General features: G+C 48.9%; 1 protein-coding gene across 5 annotated transcripts in view; it reads left to right on the top strand.

The window, feature by feature from the left end:
• TSHZ2 (teashirt zinc finger homeobox 2) overlaps positions 1-21,701 on the top strand; it is a 409,116-nt gene that overhangs the window by 244,742 nt on the left and 142,673 nt on the right. For 3 of the 5 annotated variants that reach the window (XM_081148747.1, XM_081148748.1, XM_081148749.1), the window contains exon 2: positions 1,537-4,609. In XM_081148747.1, the coding sequence (XP_081004873.1) occupies positions 1,537-4,601 (3,065 nt within the window). In that variant the 3' untranslated portion in view covers positions 4,602-4,609. Of the gene's footprint in view, positions 1-1,536; positions 6,509-21,701 lie in introns of those variants that run through there. The other 2 variants (XM_081148750.1, XM_081148746.1) reach the window with 2 other exon arrangements.

Genomic DNA, 21,701 nt, shown 5'->3' with positions numbered 1-21,701 from the left:
GAGCCTGGTGGTTAAGACCATGGATTCTCTCATGAGACAGACTGGGTTCATGTCATGACTCTGGATACCAGCTGTGTGGTCTTGAACAAATTTCTTAACCTGAAAGCCTCAGGTTCCCCATCTGTGAAATGGAAATAATTATAGGTCCTACTTTGTGTAGGTATTAGGTGAAAGGAAAGAATGTATTTGCATTGTGGTTGGCACAGTTCTTAGAAGAGGGCAGTTGCCCACTAAATTTTCCTCTTCGGTAGCAGGAGCCTCTGGAGTTCCTGGCTGCAGCTGCTTTTTCCCTAACAAACCTCCTTCTCTCCTAACCCTCCACCTACCTACAGGACAGACCTCCAATGCTTGATGACCCCTTTCCCTTCCCTGGTGAATGGAAATATCACCACCGCCCTGGGGTTTCTCCCACCGCACTGAGGGGGAGACAGACCCTCATGAGGAAGACAGTGTACCTAGATCATGCAGGCTTGCAAATCTCAGGCTGAGTCGGCCTTGCTTCTGTGTTCCTTTGGTTGCATTTTATGCACATGGCTCTGGAAAGGCCAGGTAAAGAAAGGGAGCACGTGGGCACGAATAGTCCCACTCCTCATCTCCATGGATGGCTATTTGCCCATGCATTCCCCCTGTGCCCACTCTCTCATGCCTTCATTTTCCCCATGCAATTACAGGCCCTAAATCCTTTCAGAGAGGGGAAGGCATGCATACCCAATAGCATTTTACACCTACAAATCAAACGTAAAATTGGCACCTCATGACGGGTCCCCACAAATCACAGTGCATTTGAAATTACAGGCACAAGATTGAGAGGGAATTTTCAGCCTTGTCTGAAAGTTCTTCATAAGCCTGTTTGCGAATAACACAACAGCCCCAAATCTCCCATCCCGACGCCATTTGCTATTATTTTAAAATCATTATGTTTGCTGAGCTTACATAATTTCTTGGCTATCTTTTTCTGGACTCCATAATCTCCCTTCCTGCTGTGCGACACTCTACAAATAAAAATAAAACAAAAGGACACTGGCTATCAAATATATAAAGGCTATGCATCCAAATTACTTCAGAGCGCTGAAATGCAATTTATTAACGTGATGGCGTGCCAGTACAGCCAGGTGTCTTGGTAAACCTCACCATGGAGATGCCAAGGGTCGAGTCTTAGTTCTCCTAGGAGCCAAAGTCCTTCTCTGTAGAGATATGTCTTTAATAGGATTTGAATTTTAGTCCAGCTTTCCCGAAAGTCGTACACGTGAACTTAGCGACTGTCCCGCTCACTGTAGGAGTGTTAGAGTGATAGACCTCAGGCATGGGCATTATTAACTTGGCATTCTAGGCGTTTGTAAAGAACTACGGCTCCTGCCCATTAAAAAGGTGGCACGAAAGGCATCGTCCGGCTCTTTCCTGTACCCGTGGCCTGCGGTTCGCCGGAGTGTGGCCGGAGCTGCTCCCCGCGTGGCGCGGGGGCTCCGTCCCGGCGGGGAGGGGGGGCGGGATCTGTAGCCCGGCGCTGCTGCTTCACCTCTTCCTCTCGCCCTGCAGGCTACGCCCAGGAGGAGCAGCTGAAGGACGAGGAGATCAAGGAGGAAGAAGAGGAAGACGAAGACAGCGGTTCGGGGGTCCAGCTTCAGAGCAGCAATGACCCCGGGACAGACGAGGAGCTAGACATGGGTCCGGAGCAGAAAGGCTGCTTCAGCTACCAGAACTCCCCGGGGAGCCACCTGTCCAACCAGGACGCCGAGAACGAGTCTCTGCTGAGCGACGCCAGCGACCCCGTGTCGGACATCAAGAGCGTGTGTGGCCGCGATGCCCCCGACAAGAAAGCGGGCGCCCACCCCAAGCTGCCCGGCGAGGCCCACAGCTGCATGGACAAAATGACGGCCGTCTACGCCAACATCCTGTCCGACTCCTACTGGTCGGGCCTGGGCCTGGGCTTCAAGCTGTCCAACAGCGACAGGCGGAATTGTGACGCCCGAAATGGCAGCAGCAAGACGGACTTCGACTGGCACCAAGACGCCCTGTCCAAAAGCCTGCAGCAGAACCTGCCTTCCAGGTCCGTGTCGAAGCCCAGCCTGTTCAGCTCGGTGCAGCTGTACCGGCAGAGCAGCAAGATGTGCGGGACCGTGTTCACCGGGGCCAGCAGGTTCCGGTGCCGCCAGTGCAGCGCCGCCTACGACACCTTGGTCGAGTTGACTGTGCACATGAACGAAACGGGCCACTACCAAGATGACAACCGCAAGAAGGACAAGCTGCGGCCCACGAGCTATTCCAAGCCCCGCAAACGGGCCTTCCAAGACATGGACAAGGAGGATGCCCAGAAGGTCCTGAAATGTATGTTTTGTGGCGACTCCTTCGATTCCCTCCAAGATCTGAGCGTCCACATGATAAAAACAAAACATTACCAAAAAGTGCCTTTGAAGGAGCCGGTCCCAACCATCTCGTCGAAAGTGGTCGCCCCGGCGAAGAAACGCGTCTTTGACGTCAACCGGCCCTGCTCCCCCGATTCCACCACGGGCTCGTTCGCAGATTCCTTCTCTTCCCCCAAGAACACCAGCCTGCAGCTGTCCTCCAACAACCGCTACGGCTACCAGAATGGCGCCAGCTACACCTGGCAGTTCGAGGCCTGCAAGTCCCAGATCCTGAAGTGCATGGAGTGCGGGAGCTCCCACGACACCTTGCAGCAGCTCACCACCCACATGATGGTCACAGGTCACTTTCTCAAGGTCACCAGCTCTGCCTCCAAGAAAGGGAAGCAGCTGGTGTTAGACCCGCTGGCGGTGGAGAAAATGCAGTCTTTGTCGGACGCCCCGAACAGCGATGCTCTGGCCCCCAAGCCATCGAGTAACTCGGCTTCCGACTGCACAGCTTCTACGACTGAGGCAAAGAGGGAGAGTAAAAAAGAAAAACCGGAGGAGACCCACAAGGATGGGAAAGCCATGAAAAGCGAGGAATATGAAGATCCTCTGCAGAAACCTTTAGACCCCACCATCAAGTACCAGTACCTGAGGGAGGAGGACTTGGAAGACGGCTCCAAGGGTGGCGGGGACATTTTGAAGTCATTGGAGAACACCGTCACCACAGCCATCAACAAGGCCCAGAACGGGGCTCCCAGCTGGAGCGCGTACCCCAGCATCCACGCGGCCTACCAGCTGTCGGAGGGCGCCAAGCCCTCCTTGCCTCTGGGGTCGCAGGTCCTGCAGATTCGGCCCAATCTCACCAACAAGTTGAGGCCGATTGCTCCCAAGTGGAAAGTAATGCCTCTGGTTTCCGTGCCCCCAAACCTGGCCCCGTACACTCAAGTGAAGAAGGAGCCAGAAGACGGAGATGAAATCGGGAAGGAGTGTGGGAAAGAAAGTCCCCAGGAAGAGGCGTCGTCTTTCAGCCACAGCGAGGGGGAGTCTTTCTCCAACAGCGAAACCCCCTCCGAACCCAAAAAGGCTGAGCCTCGTCCCCCGAAGGAGGAAGACAAGCTGATGAAAGAGGGCGGCGAGCAGGAGAAACCCCAGCCCTTGGAGCCAGCGTCTTCCCTCAGCAACGGCTGTGCCCTCGCCAACCACGCCTCGGCCCTGCCCTGCATCAACCCGCTCAGCGCCCTGCAGTCGGTCTTGAACAATCACCTGGGCAAAGCCACGGAGCCCCTGCGCTCCCCTTCCTGCTCCAGCCCGAGCTCAAGCACAATCTCCATGTTCCACAAGTCGAATCTCAGTGTCGTGGACAAGCCGGTGTTGAGTCCGGCCACCGCGAGACCGGCCAGCGTGTCCAGGCGCTACCTGTTTGAGAACAACGACCAGCCCATCGACCTGACCAAGTCCAAAAGCAAGAAGGCCGAGTCCTCCCAAGCACAATCCTGCACGTCCCCCCCTCAGAAGCACGCGCTTTCCGACATCGCCGACATGGTCAAAGTCCTCCCCAAAGCCACCACCCCGAAGCCGGCCGCTTCCTCCAGGGTCCCTCCCGTGAAGCTGGAAATGGACGTCAGGCGCTTCGAGGACGTGTCCAGCGAAGTCTCGACTTTGCATAAAAGAAAAGGCCGGCAGTCCAACTGGAACCCTCAGCATCTTCTGATCCTGCAGGCCCAGTTTGCCTCCAGCCTCTTCCAGACGTCGGAAGGCAAGTACCTGCTGTCCGACCTGGGCCCGCAGGAGCGAATGCAGATCTCCAAGTTCACGGGACTCTCGATGACCACTATCAGCCACTGGCTGGCCAATGTCAAGTACCAGCTTAGGAAAACGGGCGGGACAAAATTTCTGAAAAACATGGACAAAGGACACCCCATCTTTTACTGTAGTGACTGTGCCTCCCAGTTCAGAACCCCTTCTACCTACATCAGTCACTTAGAATCTCACCTAGGTTTCCAAATGAAGGACATGACGCGCATGGCCGTGGAGCAGCAAAGCAAGGTGGAGCAGGAGGTCTCCCGGGTGTCGTCGGCCCAGAGGTCCCCGGAAACCATAGCTGGCGAAGAGGAAACAGACTCTAAGTTCAAGTGTAAGTTGTGCTCTCGGACATTTGTGAGCAAACATGCAGTAAAACTCCACCTAAGCAAAACGCACAGCAAGTCACCCGAACACCACTCTCAGTTTGTAACAGACCTGGACGAAGAATAGCTCTGCAGGTACGGGTTTGCTCCCAGGCGGCGTGACAGTGGCCTTGTGAGGAGTTTCTTGAAGGGAGATGGGTGTCTTTAGAGGCAGCTAATGTCTCCTCGAACCAAGAGGCCAGTAGCCTGCTGGGATAGGACTTACGTTTACGCAGACTAGAACATGATGAATAAGTCCTGTCTGTTCTCTCGGTTTCCCCAGTGTAGACTCGGGCGATAGCACGAAATGGGCTTAGAGGGATAGAGTTCACAGGTTCCTGCCTCATGATACGTGATCCCCATAGTTTCCCAAGGCCCAGCCTGCCAGGTCCACCCAAGGCTACACGTCATTTTAATTAATAAGTACTAACTTCTCTCCCGGTTTCATTTCACCACCTCCCCTCCCCATAGGAATGCTAACTAACGACTTAGAAAGCGATAAAGAAAAAGCCATCCACAGAATAAAGACTCTAGGTTCCTGGGGGCAGCCAATGTTCACAGGTTTCTTAATCAGCTTATGAATAGTTTAAAGTTGTCTCGATCATCATTACTTGTAATCGATGCTTTTGCAGCTTCCTGTCAGCAATCACTCCCTTCCGCTCCCTTCCCTGTGCTCATGTCCCCGCATTAGATTTCTTAGGAAAGAGCATCTGCCCTGTAGTCAGATGGTAGAAAAATATCGCAGCACAACACTGAGACGAGAAGAGAGGTTTATTTTCTTCTCTCGTCTTTGGTTTTCCTTAGAGTAGACTGATCCCAGAGCCCCCTGTAAAGAAAATAGGTACAATGCATGCCCTTGGGATTTTATTTTACACCAAGAAACAAATGACTTTCTGCACACCCGTTGCCAGTGCACATGGGGTCTCCTAGCTTCAAGACGATTTGCATCGTGTACCGTAGAAGTTCCGCGCCTTGTAGAGTTGCCAGTGCCCAGACTGTCAGTGTCATCTTGGAAAGAGAACAGAGACCGAGGTCAAATACCCTGACAGACTAGTCACACTGGCCGTTTTCAAATGTGTTCAAGGCTCGGTCTTAACAAATCCCTTTTCTTTTATTTTGTATTTTCTCTACTGCCTCTTTGTTCCCTCCAGCATGACACCCCCCCCCCATGTGCTAGGGACAGTCACACATAGGGTGTCTTCCCCCATGGGCCACACCCCAAGATAAGGACCCAAGCTGACTTAAGGCTTTGGCACTTGCCGGTCCCGTGTATGTCATGCTAGGTTACAGAATTAGCTCTTTTGATTAATTCATAATAAGATACAAACAGCTAAGAATAACTTAAGGTAGAAGCCTTCACCATCTCCCGTGGTCAGAGCGCTTATTTTTCAATAGGAGACTCAGATCAAGGCATGAAGGTCTGAGCACTAGCAAGGGTTCAGGTGGAGACAGGTAGTTATATGACTTGGCTGTGGGCTCACCTCCAACAGGGAGGGAGACTGACTGAGTGTGAGAATGTCAAGTGAAATAAAGGGTTAAAACATCTGAGCTGGGACTTTCAATGAAAAGATCTAAGAGCTTCTGATAAAGGGGGATGCCATCCCATAATTCTAATGGCTCTCTGGGCTCCAGTGAAGACTATTGTTTTGTTTGCATGTTTTTATCATGATAATTAAAACGTGTTACTGGCAGATTCATCTCTTGCTTTCCAAGCATGATTTGTTCAGCTCACACTATTGAAAGAAACGCTGAAAAGCATCTATTGAATCTACACATGAGCTTGGGGCTCAGCAGATCTATTTATTGGCTATATAACATTTTAATTTTATGTAACTTGCTATTATGCTTTTCTGGTCCTTCAAAAAAAAAAAAATGGTGAATATCCAAAGAGAAGAGAGATGTTTCCAATCCCATAGTAGTAGGTTCAAACCATGGTGAAGAAGACAAGTAGGTAATGTTTATTTGTGCTACAATAAAAACCAGTTTTGCACCTGATAGGTTTGTAATCATTTTTTAAAAATTAATATCACTGCCAAAACTTGGCCAGGCATAAATAGAGAGAGGGGAGAAAAAGAAAGCTGTAGTCAAAATCTGAAACGTACATACCTATTCTAGGGAAGCAAACCAGTAATTTGGGGAAAACCTACACAAGAAGTACTAACAGGCCTGTTAAATACGTAGATGGGGGGGCTCTGATTCTTACCTCTCCACATTGGTTCAGGAGTAAATATCTCTGACGTGGACCTTTGAAGCACAGAGTTATCATTATATGAAATCCGAACTCCATCCTGATATAAACACCGTGAATCTGTGATTCTGAGGGAGGGTGGCAGAAAAACAGGTTTGAGTATTTGGGACTCATCTAAAGCGATGGGGGTGAATGTGTGTTGTGTGACCACGAAATTGGTGCAGGTGTTTGTTGTGTTTGTGATGTTCTACAGCAGGGGTGGGGAACATCCAGCCCTCAAATACCTCATATACCTCGTACACGGCCCTCAAAATCATCCGGTCTGGCCCCGCCAAGGCCTCACCGAAGAGAAGCAGTTCCGGCCGTCACATTAGGGGTGAGTTAATTAAATGTCTGACCAAACAGAGCAGGCTAATTTTTAAGTTGATAGTTTCGTATGGCCCACGAATGATATTATAAACATCCAAATGGCCCTTGGCAGAAAAAAAGGTTCCCCACCCCTGTCTAAAGATATGCCAGTCTGCCGGACTGGTTCCTACCTGGGCACAAAGGTGGCTTTCTGATGCTTTGGTCACCTAACGAAGAATCCCTGCACCCTTGGGTCTTTTACAACAATATGTATGCAATACCTTGCTCACGCTCAGAATGATGCATATATGGTTTTAAATGATCACAAAGAGAGACCACTGTTATGTGGAACTCTCATCTGAGTTGCTGTGAATGACAGCACACGTCGTGGAAAATGACATGCCGTTTTAGAAAGCGTGATCAAGGTTTTCCGGAAAATGTGGGGCTTTACTGGATCTACATTCTCTATTAGGTGCCAGTTTTGACCTGAATTTTCTTTCCTTTCTTGGGTATGTCTTAAATCCTGTGAAATGCTCTGCTGAATATTAAATACAACTTTTCATTAAACAATAATTAGAAAATATTAAATGTGCAAATTTAGGAGAGAAGTAATCTGAAACAATTGCAATCGGTATTTGTATGTACCTTTAACACCCACATGCTCTTGAATAATAGAAGTTAAACAAAGAGCAAATCAATGAGTGAAATGCATATGGATCTGAAATTATAGTCATTACCGTGGGATACGGTGTATGTGTTTAGCACTCTTGGCCTTAAAATCGGTGGCAGGAATGAATTCTACTCCAATAAGCTGCCACCTTTGTTGTGGATGATTTTATAAAAATCCATGTTCACGGTGAACAGCATGTAAGGCTGCCAGATAAAACACAGGATGTCCAGTTAAATTTGAATTTCAGATAAGTGACAAATAAGTTTTTAGTAATGGTATGTACCAAATAGTGCAGTGGCCATATTTATACTAAAAAATATTCTTTATTATATCTGAGATTCGAATTTAAGCACGCATTCTGTATTTTTATTGGCTAAATCTGGCAACATTAACAATATGGATTATACAGCTGTCTAGAGGAGTAAAATTTTTTTTTACAATTACAGTTGACATACTAATTTTAGGTGGACAACATAGCAATTAGACACTTATATGACCTATAAAGTGATCACCCCAGTAAGTCTAGTACCCACCGGACACCATACAAAGTTATTACAATATCATTGACTATGTTCCTTATGCTGTATTTTATGTCCCATGACTTTTTATAACTGGCAATTTGTCCTTCTTAATCCCATCACCTTTTTCACCCTTCCCCCCAACCCCACTCCCATCTGGCAACCACCAATTTGCTCTCTTTACCTGTGAGTGTATTTCTATTCTGTTTGTTCATTTATTTTTTTAGATTTCACATATAAGTGAAAGCATATGGTATTTGTCTTTGATCTATTTCACTTAGCGTAATACCCTCTAGGTCCATTCATGTCGCAAATGGCAAGATTTCATTCCTTTATACGACTGAGTAAGATTCCATTTTACATAAGCACTGCAGCTTCTGTATCCAGTCGCCTATCGACGGACACCTGGGTTGTTTCCATATCTTGGCTATTGTAAATAATGCTGCAGTGAACGTAGGGATGCATACATCTTTTTAAATTAGTGTTTTGGATTTCTTTGGATAGATACCCAGAAGTGGAATTGCTGGGTCATAAGGCAGTTGTGTTTTTAATTTTTTGAGGAACCGCCATACTGTGTTCCATAGTGGCTGCAACAGTTTACAATCCCACCAACGAGGGTTCTCTTTCCTTCACGTCCTCGCCAGCACTTGTTTGTTGATTTATTGTTGATGTGGGCTGGACTGATTAATGTCTATAAGAGGCATCGATCTTCATCTGTTAAATAAATCTTTCCTTCCTTCCCTCCTTCTCTCCTTCCTTCCCCCCTCCCCTCCTTTCCTCCCTCCTTCCTTCTTTCCTTCCTTTCTGACTTCCCTCCCTGCTTTCCTTTCATCCTTCATCATATCAGTTGTGCTTTTGCTTTGCAGCAGCCTCTCGCTCACAATGGACATATAATGGTGACCCGGCAGTTGCACTGATTATATAAGAGCCCGGTGTGCTGGGCCTGCAACAGGCACCTCACAAACATTATTTCACTATATTCCCACAGACAGCCCTGTGAGGTAGAGGTAGACTTAACCATGTTAGAGGAGAGAAAATACAAGCAGAGAGATTCTGCGCAGCGTCCCCGAGTTTCCGCAGTCTCTGAGCCTCACTCACTCAGTATCACCCGTCTCGAAAGCCATCACTCCATGCCCAGCACAGTGCTAATCCCAGGGAATGGACCAGTGGCCAGGACAAAAGTACACCCTTGAGGCTAGTAACAGATACATCCTTGGGCCGGCAGGCATAAACGTTGAATGGAGCCCACGGGAGGGCAGGCGTCTTCCCAGTCCACGGGGACCAAAGAGGGGAATGGAGTTTCAGAGGCGCCATGATGTTAGGGGAGGAACTCTGGCTGCCAAGGCCCTCGAGCCTGAGTTCAAACCCCAACTCATGATGTGCCTGCTTCTGTGTCAGTAAAATGTGGACACAGAAAGTTGTGAGAATTAAGTTAATGTATGCAATTCTTTTCCATAAAGCCTGGCACGTAGTAGGTTCACAACGAAAATTAACTCTAGGCTATAGCTAGCTACAGGGCCCTGCCATGTTCTTCAGCCTCCCCTGAAGTGTATAAAACTTGCAGTCCTCCCAGCTGATTAATACCGAGGCAGGTGCTCCATGGGCCCCCAACCTGCTGTTTGATTACAACGACAGCAAAGCTAGCACTCGTTGGCCCCTTCCTGCGAGCAGGGCACAGTTATTCATCTCAGCCTGATATTGCAAATAGTTCAGAAGGTTTCTTGATTTGTCCGGGAACACACAGTAAATGCACAGGTGGGATTCGAACCCGGGCCGCGCCAGACTCACCAGCCTTCCTCGGCCGCTCACTCTCTCTTCCACCTTGCCTGATGCTCTCTGGGTGCTACTCAGGCTTGGCGTCCACGGTCGACAGAGCAGAGAAAAGCCAGTAAACATGGCCTAAGAGTCGCGCGATGAGCAAGGCCTCCTCTTGGCCTCTTGGAGGTTCAACTGCAAACCAAATATTGGGACTCAGGGGCCTGGGCCGGACGTGCGGGGCAAAGCCACGCACCCTCGCTCTCCAAGTGGCGATGGCCTTGTTCGGTCAGGAAATCACGCGTTTACCACACAGTGTCTAGCCAAGAACAGGCCCAAGTCCTGGTGAACATGTATGTCTAAGGATTTTTTCAAACCCTCACCCTGACATTCTGGGATTCATCTTGGGTGGCAAATGAGAGGCAGGACACAGGGTCAGCCCTGAGATGACCGCATCTCCAGCGCAGCCGGAGACAAGCGCCGTCCCTCCTGCCGCTCTCGTCTGACCCGGCGGCCCACTCCCCTGGCGCCTGAGCGCACTGCGTCCCGCTCCCACTTCCCCTCGCTCGGCCCTCTGAACGCTCAACCCTGACGTGTATAATTTGGTGCTTTAATATAGAGTAACATTATTTTTCATTTACTCCAATCTGCCATCAGTATCATCTTTTCATTTAACCAGATGCAATTCTTTTTTCTTTCGCCAAATTGAAAATCCATGAGCGACAGGGAGTGCAATGTTTTAATTAGCTCATATTTTTTATATGGATTTATGTCTTTAAAATACATTTGTGTAATTCTTCAGCTAAATTAAAAACGTCTCTCTGTGAAAGTGAGGAGGGAAAATAAAGAGCTAAATGGTGTCATTAGCTTAGGTAGATACAGGTGGGGGGCAGGGTCATGGGGAGGGACACCCACCGTCCCTGGAGCTCCTGCCTGGGCTGATTTTGAACCTGCCCTTCATTTAAAGAAGTCTCTCTCTGTAACGATTTCTTGAAAATGGCTTCAGGAGGGATTTTTTTTAAGGCTCCTAGTAAGTAAACAAGCAGTTACCTTCAACGAACTAATTTGAAACTAAACCCGCCGCTGAACAAAACCGGGAAAAAAAAGTCATAATGATAAACAGTTTTCTCTTGCATTTCTCTCTTTGTCTTTTTTTTTTTAACTATCAAGTTTAAAGCTTTCTGTGGTGCTTTTTTTTCTGCGTTATAGGAGACAAGTGACATTCCATGGTAAATGGGAGAAAAAACCATGCAGAACTGAAATCTCTCCAGCGTTGACACCAACTTGCCCTCTATTGTTGGAAGCGAGCAGGAGCTCATGATTGTTCATCAGACGGCTCCTAATGCAGTTAAAGCATTCAGCTATAATTTCTCCTTGCATTTATAATTACTGTCATAGACTGCACACCTCGGTGAGCAGATTAAAGCTATAAACTATTTAGCCTCGGCTCTAAGACGAGGAACTTGATTTGTCTGGCAGGAGTTATTTGTTAGGGAGCCTGACACTTCACATAAAAATGACTCAACTTGATGAAGAACAGTGCAGTTTTAGCAATGCGGGGATTTTAAATCAGCCCCGACGCCACGCCCTGCAAGAATCACAGGGCAGTTTGTTAAATGATGTGTAGGCCACGGAGATGACAGAGTGAATGCTCTGAGGGTCCCAAAATAGAAGACGATTTGGGTGCAGTCACTGGCTCTCCTGTCTCCCCCTCTGAAGGCACCGGAGCTGGTTGAAATCAGTGCATGTCATGTTCTCCTATTAAATCCAGTGCAGATGAAGGAGGAGGCTCACCTGGCAGGACACAGGGATGCCACGTCACATTCAGGGAAGGGGGGTGGTCTTAGAGAATTTGTGTTGCTGTTGACAATGTTCACCTTCCAAAACCCAGGAGGCCAGGACTATGTGGAGAGTAGAGGTCATGCTTTTTCCTGAAGTCTCTTTATTTGTTTATTTCTTTGTGCTTGACCCGCAGGAGGCATGGGATATGTTTGGGCATCGAGGGCACTCTTAGTGAGCTAATCTTCTAGTGATGCTATGAAAATTCAAAAAAATAATCTGCATTCTGGTTGATAAGAAAGACTGGCACAGATCAGTGGCAGCCAAACGCCTTCTCCTTTCTCCCGCCTCAGTCTGGGGTGCAAATTAGGTCAAACCGTGCAGAGGCCGCCCTCGGCACTGGACCCGGCCTGCAGCGCAGGCACCCCACCAACTTCACTCTCTCTTCTCCACCTTGGTCACATGCTTCAAGCAATTTTGTTTGCTTAAGGCTTAAATCAAGATGTGGGATGTGTTGTGCCGTTTCATTTGAAGAAATAAGGAGAGACTTGGTACAGATTTAACTGAAACAGCTCTGGGGGGTAAAATGAAAGAATCAGGTGGAGCTGGGGTGCCCCTGAGATAGGATGGAATGGGCCTTTAACCTGCATTTCTTTCCCTCTGACTCCCCCTCCTCCCTCCGCCTCCAGCTGCCTTGAGAAAGTCCAGTTGCCACGGTCCAGGCACCGGTGCCGAACCACACTCAGCCAGGCTGCTTGAAATTTTCAGCGCCGATGATGGTGGTGGTGGTGGTGGTGATGCTGATGAACAAACGTGCTGAGAAAAGGAAGCACTTGAGACAGAGCCCAGCATTGTCCACCATCACTATGATCCCGAGTTCAGTGTCCCGGCTATTGTGCGAGGCCCTTTTTGTATGTTATCGCATTTAATCACTTTTTTTGTTAATCCCCACCGTAGGATGTTTTTCCCATTGATTTTTTAGAGAGAGGGGGAAGAGAGAGAAAGAGAGAGAGAAACATGAATGTAGAGAGATACAGCGATTGGTTGCCTCCCACACGCTCCCTGACCAGGGCCAGGGATCAAACCCACGACCCTTCGGTGTGCCGGCCTACACTCTAACCACTGAGCACACCGGCCAGGGCTAGCTCAGTCTTAACCCTAAAGGCTATGAAGACAGAGCTGGGATTACACCAACTTCCCGGTGAAGAAGCTGGTCCTCAGAGAGGTGACGTGACCAGCAAGATCACAGCTAGCAATGGCAGAGCCGGAAATCAAGTGTGGACAAAGGAATGATTTACCACCAGCCAGAAGTTTGGCCCCCAAAATTCTCCCAGTACCTTTCTGGAGTCCCTTGGGCTAAATTCCGTTGGATGCTACACCAAAGTGTGAGAGGTGAACCCTGAACACAAGTTGTACTCATAACTTGTATGGGAGAGAAGATGAATTAACAAAAAAAGTTTAAATATCCTAAAAGCCCAAATCTTTGACAGAGACAACTTTCTGCCACTCGGGCCCTGTCTGGTATTTTTTCATTATGGAGAAAAAAATGATGTTTCAGGATGTTATTTTCAATGCTGCGTTACTCGATTTCACAGTTAGATAGTTCTATTTTTGTTCACCAGAGGACTTTGTCATGTTTAATTGTTTACGGCCCCCCCATACTTGCTGTAGCCTCACGCCCCCCTCTGCCGCCTTCCTGTGGATTCTCTGGCGTGCGGTAACCATGGAGATGGGTCCCCATTGGATAGCGTTGGCTGTGGCTTAGAAGTCAAAGAACCAATCAGAACCTCGTCACCCAGAGCTGTAAGAGGGTGAAAGTGGGAGGTCTTTGCAAATGCAGGGAAGGGGGCCTGTGGTGAAGTGTCAGGACTTGGGGACTTCCAGATGCCCAGAAATCCCGCGAAGGAAACACTTGGCAGCTGAGCTCAGTGGGGAACTGCGGAGGCCTAGCCTGGGGGCCGGGTCTCCACTTCCTAGCTGAGGGCCTACGGCAGGTCACATCACCTCTCCGAACCTCAGCTGCCTCACTGTCACCCCATGTGTGTGAAGGCTGGCTGCCACAGGTAGCCTTATAAAGGCAAAAACAGACCTACTAAGTGTCCTCCTAGTACTGTATTAGGCACATGGCAACCCTCAATGAAGGAGAGCTTCTCTCATAATTGTTCAAATACAGCCGTCCTAGACTTGAGGTGGGTCGAACGTGTTTAACAATGTTAATAATGCACCAACAGGGATTACCCTGGCTCAGTGTGTTGGGCATTGTCTGTGCACCGAAAGGCTGCCAGTTCCATTCCCAGTCAGGGCACATGTCGGGCTTTCGGGCTCAATCCCCTGTAGAACGGGGGTGATCCTAGCTTCCTTTTGTCATTTTCTATGTGTGAAATGACAATAATGCCTGTGTCACCCATCAGTGAGGCGAATCTGATAAATAAAGTATATAAAACCCTTAGCGCAGGGCCCAGCACGTAATAGAAGCCCCGTGTGCAGGACTCCAGCTTGCACAGCAGAGAAGTGGAAGGAAGTGAGAATCATCCCCAGCCCCCATGGTTTGTCCGGAGGACTAGCCCTGCCAGGAGGCTTGGCATCTGGGCTCAGAAATGCTTTTCCAAGGTGCACGTGCCACTGGAGCCGCCAGTAAACGCCTTCAGGTGCATGAGTCGAGGGGTTCTGCATGGTCCGTGGCAGGGGCGTCGGGGACCTTCGTTCGGCTGTCCTTTAACCCATACTCTTGGAGACCCTGCTCCCCGCCAGGCTTGCTCTCGGTGCTGGGCTCCACCGGAGGGGAAGAGAAGCCCAGCCCTCAGGTTCCAAGCGGAGGACAGGGTGACAGGAAGACCAACAGCCAGCGTTTACTGAGCACATGAATTTCTAAGAGCGAGGGGCTGCCAAGGAACTACAGGGCAATGTAGGAGACCATGGCAGGGCCACCTACTTTACACAGGGGGTCAGGGAAAGAAGACAAGGAGTGGAAGGAACCAGGCATGTGACAAATTAGGGGCATTGGAGTGTTTGCTCCAGAGAAAGGCGGGAGGGTGGACCGCTGGGCTGAGGGGTGGGACAGGAGTCGGGCGAGGCGAGTCGAGTCTGCTTTGTAGATGTTCGGAGGCCTTCGGGTTTGGCTTCCCTGTGCTCAGGAGAAGCCACTGGGGCTCTAAGCGGGCGAGTGGCATGATCTTTGTCCTGTAGAGGATCACTCTGGCCCCTGAGTGTGCGATGGCTGGGAGGGGTGGAGAGCAGGAGCAGGGCCAGCGAGGAGGCTGTGGGGAGGCAGGGGTGGCCTGGACTGCAGGGCAGCCGGTGAGCTTGGGGACAGCTAATTGGCTCCAGGGGATTCCAGGTCACTCAGAACAATGCTTATCTAGGAAGAAGGGATGTCAGGCAGAGGACATGTAGGACATTAGGACAAATTCTACCGACGTCTGCAGTGGGCTCTAGACAGAGCTGTTCTTCCCGCATCTCCCCTAGACCACCCCCAACTCCCAGGCTGCCACTTCTGCCTGATTCCCAAGAAGAATCCCTTTTGATTCAAGTAAACCGCGGTTTTTATGCTTCCCTCAGAATTAGGAAGTGCACAGCGAAGGGTCCCTGCTGTGCTCGCCTTCCTATTTTTCAATCCTAATTTAATTCCTCCCTCCTTTCTGTGAGTCAGCCCCCTCCTCTGAGCACCAACCCTAGGTGGTCCTCACTTCGGCAGCAGATTTACTGGCAAGATGAAATGGAGGAACGCATTGTTTTTCCAAGATGATTTAATGACCTTTTTGGCATCCCCATGACGGCTGAAATCTTCCGTAATTATTCCGTTTGGCGGCAGAGTTCTGTTGATCAGAGGAGGGCTGATGGAGATGTCAAATGTCAATAAATTTGCAATCCATAATTGTAACCACTTGATGCCGGAGCAGACCGGGGAGCGGCTTGGTCACAAGGCCATGAGCGGCTGAACCAACACAAACACCAAAGCATCTCGACGGGTTGCACATGCAAAACACCACCCCTCTTCCCTTCCCGCACAGGCTCCCTTCTCTCTCCCTGCCTTGTTTTCCCGATGTATGTCATTGTCACTGTTTCCTTCCCTGGAGAGGGACGTGCTTCATACTCTACTGTCCAAAGGCTTCTGCAAGAGCCCATCTCCACCCTGAGCCGATGTGCTGCAAACACAGCCACGCGTGTCCCCTAGAGAACCTCCCTGTTTTTCCTGTTGTTTGTTGTTGTTTTCTTTGGTCATGTTGTTCAGGTCTCTTTGGCTCCTCCTAGGAATCAAGCATTGATTTTTTATTTTTTTTTTAATGCTTTGCTTGCTTTCTGACAGCATGGTTTAGATGTCAGAAAGGACTGTGTCAGGAGCTAGAGAATGTTCCTGACAATGGGGGAAATCCCCATCATATGCCCACCATTTGTGGGTTTGCTCCCGGACAAACGCGAGTGATCGGACAATGCGAGAAAAGCGGGGTGGTGGCGCCACGTGACAGGGCGTTTGCTAACCGGCCCCTCGTCCGATTCCTTGAGCTCACCTTACCACGTTTCAGCCTCCCGTCTCTGAGCTCCCAGTTCAAAAATGCAGTCTCCTCTGTCCTCCTGTTAATTTTTAAATTATATATCATTGTCGAGTGGCCGTCGTGGTGAACATGATGAGCCATTTTCACATCTGAAATGGGGAATGATAACTGAACATTAGCAGCCGCTTATAAATCACCGCGAGCAAAGTGGCATCTGTAACCGCACGGCATTAACTGGGAAGAAACACAGAGCACGGGAAAGGGGACCTGGGAGGGCAGAGGTGGTTTTCAAGAGAGCACGGCCCAGGCCACGCAGATGGTCACAAATTCCTCGGTGAGCTGAGCAACCCCAGGATCCCCGTGGACCTGAGTTGAGGTTTGTCTAAAGCTGGGATTCTGCTCTGTGGCTGCCTTTTATTTTTCCTGCAAATATTTTTAAGTGGAAAGTTCCTTGGAGGTTGACAGATGTGTCCTAAGGCTCAGTAGGAATCAGCAGAAAGGCAGCAGGACCTGTCGAGCTGAAGCAGAGCCTCTGCCAGCCCCCTGGAGAGTGAGCCAGGCGCTGGGCTGGGGAACACGGGGGGCTGGGGGGCTATGCCCACCCCGGCTGGAGAGCACTAGAGAGGTCTGGGGGTCAGGCTGCCTGAGCTTGAATCCAGGTTCCACTGCTCACTAGTAAAAGCAAATGTCCCAACTTCTCTAAGATGCAGTGTCTCTGTCTTTAGAATAGGGGTAACTGCCCCACCTCAGGGCTTGATAAAAAGAAATTATCCAGGTGATGCTTTAAGTCAGTTGTTCCCAAACTTGAGTGTATATCGAATCATCCAGAGAGCTTGTTAAAACCCAGATGACTGTGCCCCATCCCAAAGTGTCAGGTTCAGTAGATCTTGGTGGGGCCAGAGATTGTGAATTTCTGACAAGTTCCCACATGATAACGTGATGCTGGTCCAGGGACCACACTGTAAGAACCGCAGCTTTAACCACAGGAGCTGGCATGTTGTAAAGCCTCTAAAAAGTTCGCAATGTGTTACCTTTCATTCAGTCTTCGACCTGACACTGTCCTGTGTGTGGCTCAAGAGCAGAGGAAACGAGGAAAGGACCAAAATCTAGCAGAGTAGGGGGTGGCCTGGAAGGTTGCGTGACTCCGCTGAGATCACTTAAAGGAAGAGACGATACCAGCTCAGTTGTTTCTACAGCATCGGGAAGAGTCTCCCATCTGAGGAGCCTTGATTGGCAGTCAAGGGAATAGATCTTCTTCTTGACTTAGTTGATGCCTTCCTTAACCTTGAAAAGATGGGCCATAAATTCCTTTGGAAGCAATAGTTAAAGCTGTTCAGCATGTTAACTCTAAACTGCATTTATCAAAATCTCTTGTTTATAATTGACTGCAAACCAAGTCAGACTTAGCAAAACAGAATTTATCGCTCATCCAAAGATGGCATTGGCCTCACACACAGATGAGTCTTAGTTTCGAAGGCTATATGTCATCAGAACTTGGTCTTTCCCCATCTTTCAGCTCGGTTTTCCTCTGTGTTGTCTCCATGTTCCGGCAAATGGCGAAATCTCCTGGACCAGCTCCAGGGATATATCCTGCCAGCTTAGCAGTGTCGGTGGAAAGAGTGCCTGTTTCTCAAGGGTGCCAATCAAATACAGAGATGGAGTTTAATTGGCCTGTGAGGCCACATACTCTCGAAGCAATGCCTGTGGCTGGAGGATCTCCTCGGCCTGGGTCAGACACGCACCCCTGGAAGCAGTGAAGGTTGAGTCAACCCCTTAACAACTTGGGCTGACCTTGGTCTGCCCAGAGGGGCTGTGATGTCTGTGTTCAGGAGGAAGAGGAATGACCCCAAATCCAATTCATCTTGTTCAGTCTTTACCAAGACCATCTTTTCTCTCTTCTGACAGCTGCTAATTTTTCTGCTTCTGAAATGACAGTGAGTGCCCCCAGTATTCTCCTGGTGCCCCAGCCTAGGATCTATGAACCTTCCTCTTTTCCCATGTCTCCCAGCACTCTCCATTTCACCTCTAGTTTTTCTTGACTGGACCTTCATAATGCTGTTCCCACGTCAGCCCTTCCACGTCTGTTTCTGCGGCAGTGGGGTTGCTTAAAGGACACCCTCTCTCTTGCAAGGACTGGTGCAGTAGTCACCGTTAGACAGTCTCATCTCTACTTATGACCTGCTTCAGTTTTCCCAGCACGGAGCTGCCTGATTCAAAGTCATAATTCCAAGTTCATTCCATAATGAGAAGAGCTATCATTTCGCGAGCGTTTATTCTACCTCGGGGACTTCAAATACAGTCTTTCTTATCCTTCTATTAACCATTCTCATCATTTAAATCTCAACTTTAACATCATCTTCTTTAAAGACTCCTGAAAGTCTAAGCTGGGAGTCATCAAGCATTTTCTATAAATGGCCAAATAATAAATATCTCCAGGGTTGTGTCCACACAGCAGCTGTAGCATACAAGCAGGCACAGGTGATATGTAAATGAATGGGCGTGGCTATGTGCCAATAAAACTTTATCAATGGACACTGAAATTTTAATTTCATGTCATTTTCGTGTGTCATAAAATATTCTTTTTTGAACTTTTTTCAGCCATTTAAGAATGTAAAAACCATTCTTTTTGTGGGCCTTAAAAACAAAGAATCAGGTAGTGGGCTAGATTTAGCCCGTGGGCCACAGTTGTGACGACCTGATGTAAACCCGCCCAGCACTCTCACATGTGTTTCTCATCACACTGTTTTACTTCCTTTATAACTCTCTGGTATTACGTTACTTGTTTGTGCATTTTCTTAGGTCTGGCACTGTGTTAGGCTCCAAGGATACAGCAGTAAACAGAATGGCATTTTCCTTTCTTTCGCAGATCTTATAGGAGGAGAAAGATGGGAAACTAGAAAACAAATTAATAAACACAATCATTTTAGATCCCTTGAAGGAAATAAAGAAAGTACTAAGGGCCTGTAAAGTGGTGCTTATTTACTTTGAAAGGTGACATCTGAGGCATGAAGGATTGAGAGAGCCAGCTCTGAAATGAGTGAAAAGAGGATTTCAGGCAGGGACAGCAAGTGCAAAGGTCCTGTGGCAAGTAAAAACTGGTGGTGGGGGCTGAAAGAAAGCCAGTATTGCTGGAACTCTGTGAGCTCAAGGTGAAATAATTTTGAGTATTTATTACAGACCCACTTGTGCAGGCCATGGTGAGGAGTTTGGATTATTCTGAGTTCACTGGCGTGTTTTGAGTAGAAGGGCATGGCCCAATTGGCATTTCTAAGGATGACTCTGGCTGCTGTGTGCAGAACAGAACAGATCACGGATGCATGTGTGTGAATATGCCAGTCTTTCCTCCCAGGAAGTTCCTTGAAGACCTCAGACATGGACCCTGCACATATTAAGCCCTCAACAAAAACTTTGTGAAATTAATGCATTAATTAAAACCATTAACACAGCATAACTTTTTCTTGACCCCTTGACAGCAAGGCTTTTTATAGCTGGGTTCCTGAAGCAAGTCAATTTACATCATAAAATTCAAAAATTACAGCTTATAGCATAAAGTGACCTCCCGTTACATAATGTGGCTAAACAAGCAAATTAATACCAGAGGTAATAAGTGTCTGGGCACTACTGTGGCTTGAGCATGAAATATTTCCCATCGCTTTGGGAGTAGGATTTAAAATGAGGTTCGTATCGGCACCATTTAAACGAAGCTCCTGGTTTCTAGATCCAACTGGAACAAGTGCAGCCCCTTTTCCATTCCTTCTCATCGTTCAGTCAACAGTATTTTTGGTGACAGGGCCGGGAACAGCAGCCGATAAGAAAGACAGTAATTTTGGCGCTATAAGTGCTAAGAATACAGGGCCATGGGGTAGGGGAAGGGGACGCTGGCTGAGATGTGAGCAGGGAAGCCTTTCTGAGGAAGTGACTTTTTTGCTGAGGTCTGAAAAATGAGAAGCAACTGATCATCCACTGAGTCAAAGAGCAAGAGCTCCAGGCAGAAGGAACAGCACATGCCAAGGCCCCGAGGTGAGCAAAGGCTGGGTGTGTTCAAAGCCTTATGTAGCGCAGCGGGTGGCAGACTGGTTTTGTCACAGGACCAGGTAGTAAGTACCGGACGCTCTGCAGGCCCTGTGGTGTCTGTTGCACGCACTTGACCCTGCCATTCCACCGCCAAGCAGCCAGAGGTGATACGTGAAGGAGCTGGTGTGGCTGAGTCCCAATAAAACTTTATTCACAGGGCTACCTGTTCAGGATCCCTCTAGCTGCAGCAGGAGCTTTTGTCTCTCCTCTCCTTCAATAAACTTTTGCTTTCCCTTAAAAAACAAAAACAAACCAGGAAAAACTTTATTTACAAAACCAGTTGGTGGGCCGGATTTGGCCCATGGGCTGCGTTTCACCAGCCCCTGCTCTAGTAGGACAGTGTCTCAGGTGAGAGGCCCAGAAGCAGACCCTCACATCAGGGCTCCTGGGCAAATGCCTGCTTAGGACCGTGCTCCCAGGAGAAGCCAGTGAGAGAGGAGAGACGGGGTGAACTCAGACAAGGCCCCAGCCTCCGCCTGACCCACTGGAGAGCTCTGGGGTGCGGCTGTGCCCGTCGGGAGGCCAGGGCTGGGCTCTGGGACTCTCACCTCAGCCGGCCACGGGGGAGAACACAAGCCTCCTCCCCCTCCCCTTCCCCCTTCTCCCCCCCCTTCTTCGGCTCCTTCCTTCACTCCCAGGAGCCCTGCCACCTCCAACAGCGCGAAGCGTGCAGCTCGGGCTTGGCGAGGGTGCGGCGTGCCAGTGAAGGGTTGCTCTCGGGTGTGGACGGCCACCTCCATCTCAGCCACGCGCTCCCATCCCTCTCAATCTAATGAACTCCAACCATCAGTGCAACTTAAGTTCGGCTGTCTGTTCGTGCATAGTTAATATTAAAAATGTACTAACAGCGTGGCTGAGAAATCAAATTATGCACATAAATATGCTGGCATAGCAGAGGCGGCGGCAGAAGCTGAAGTTAGCAACACTGATGCCAGTTCACATTTGCAAATCTCCCGTCAATCTGTCATTAAACATGTTATCAAATGATGATAAGTGTATGCTTCTTGCTTGCATTGGTGAGCCGCTTCCCGATGTTGATGCACATTAATGGGATAATACGCATTAACATAGTTGTGCTTCGATGAACACAAAACATTTTTTATCTGTCTCCGTTTGTTCCCCCTGTGGGCCCCAAGTAAGTGTTTTGTGTTATCAAATTGCCAAAAAAAAAAAAAAAAAATGAGAAAGCCTATTACTTTTAATTAGCAAACCTTGTTGGTGGGTTTTTTCCCCTAACCGCGCCCCCCCAATTCCTGTGTGTTGGTAATAAAAGAGAGACAGCGCAAGAAAGGCAGAGGGGGAGAGGGGAGTGCACTGTAGGACGATTAATGTCAGAAACTCAGAGGCTGGCAATTACGCTCTG

The sequence above is a fragment of the Miniopterus schreibersii genome (assembly GCF_964146895.1).
Source record: "Miniopterus schreibersii genome assembly, chromosome: 10".
Taxonomy (NCBI): domain Eukaryota; kingdom Metazoa; phylum Chordata; class Mammalia; order Chiroptera; family Miniopteridae; genus Miniopterus; species Miniopterus schreibersii.
The sequence above is the reverse complement of the archived record's forward strand: the minus strand, read 5'-3'. Positions and strand labels throughout refer to the sequence as shown.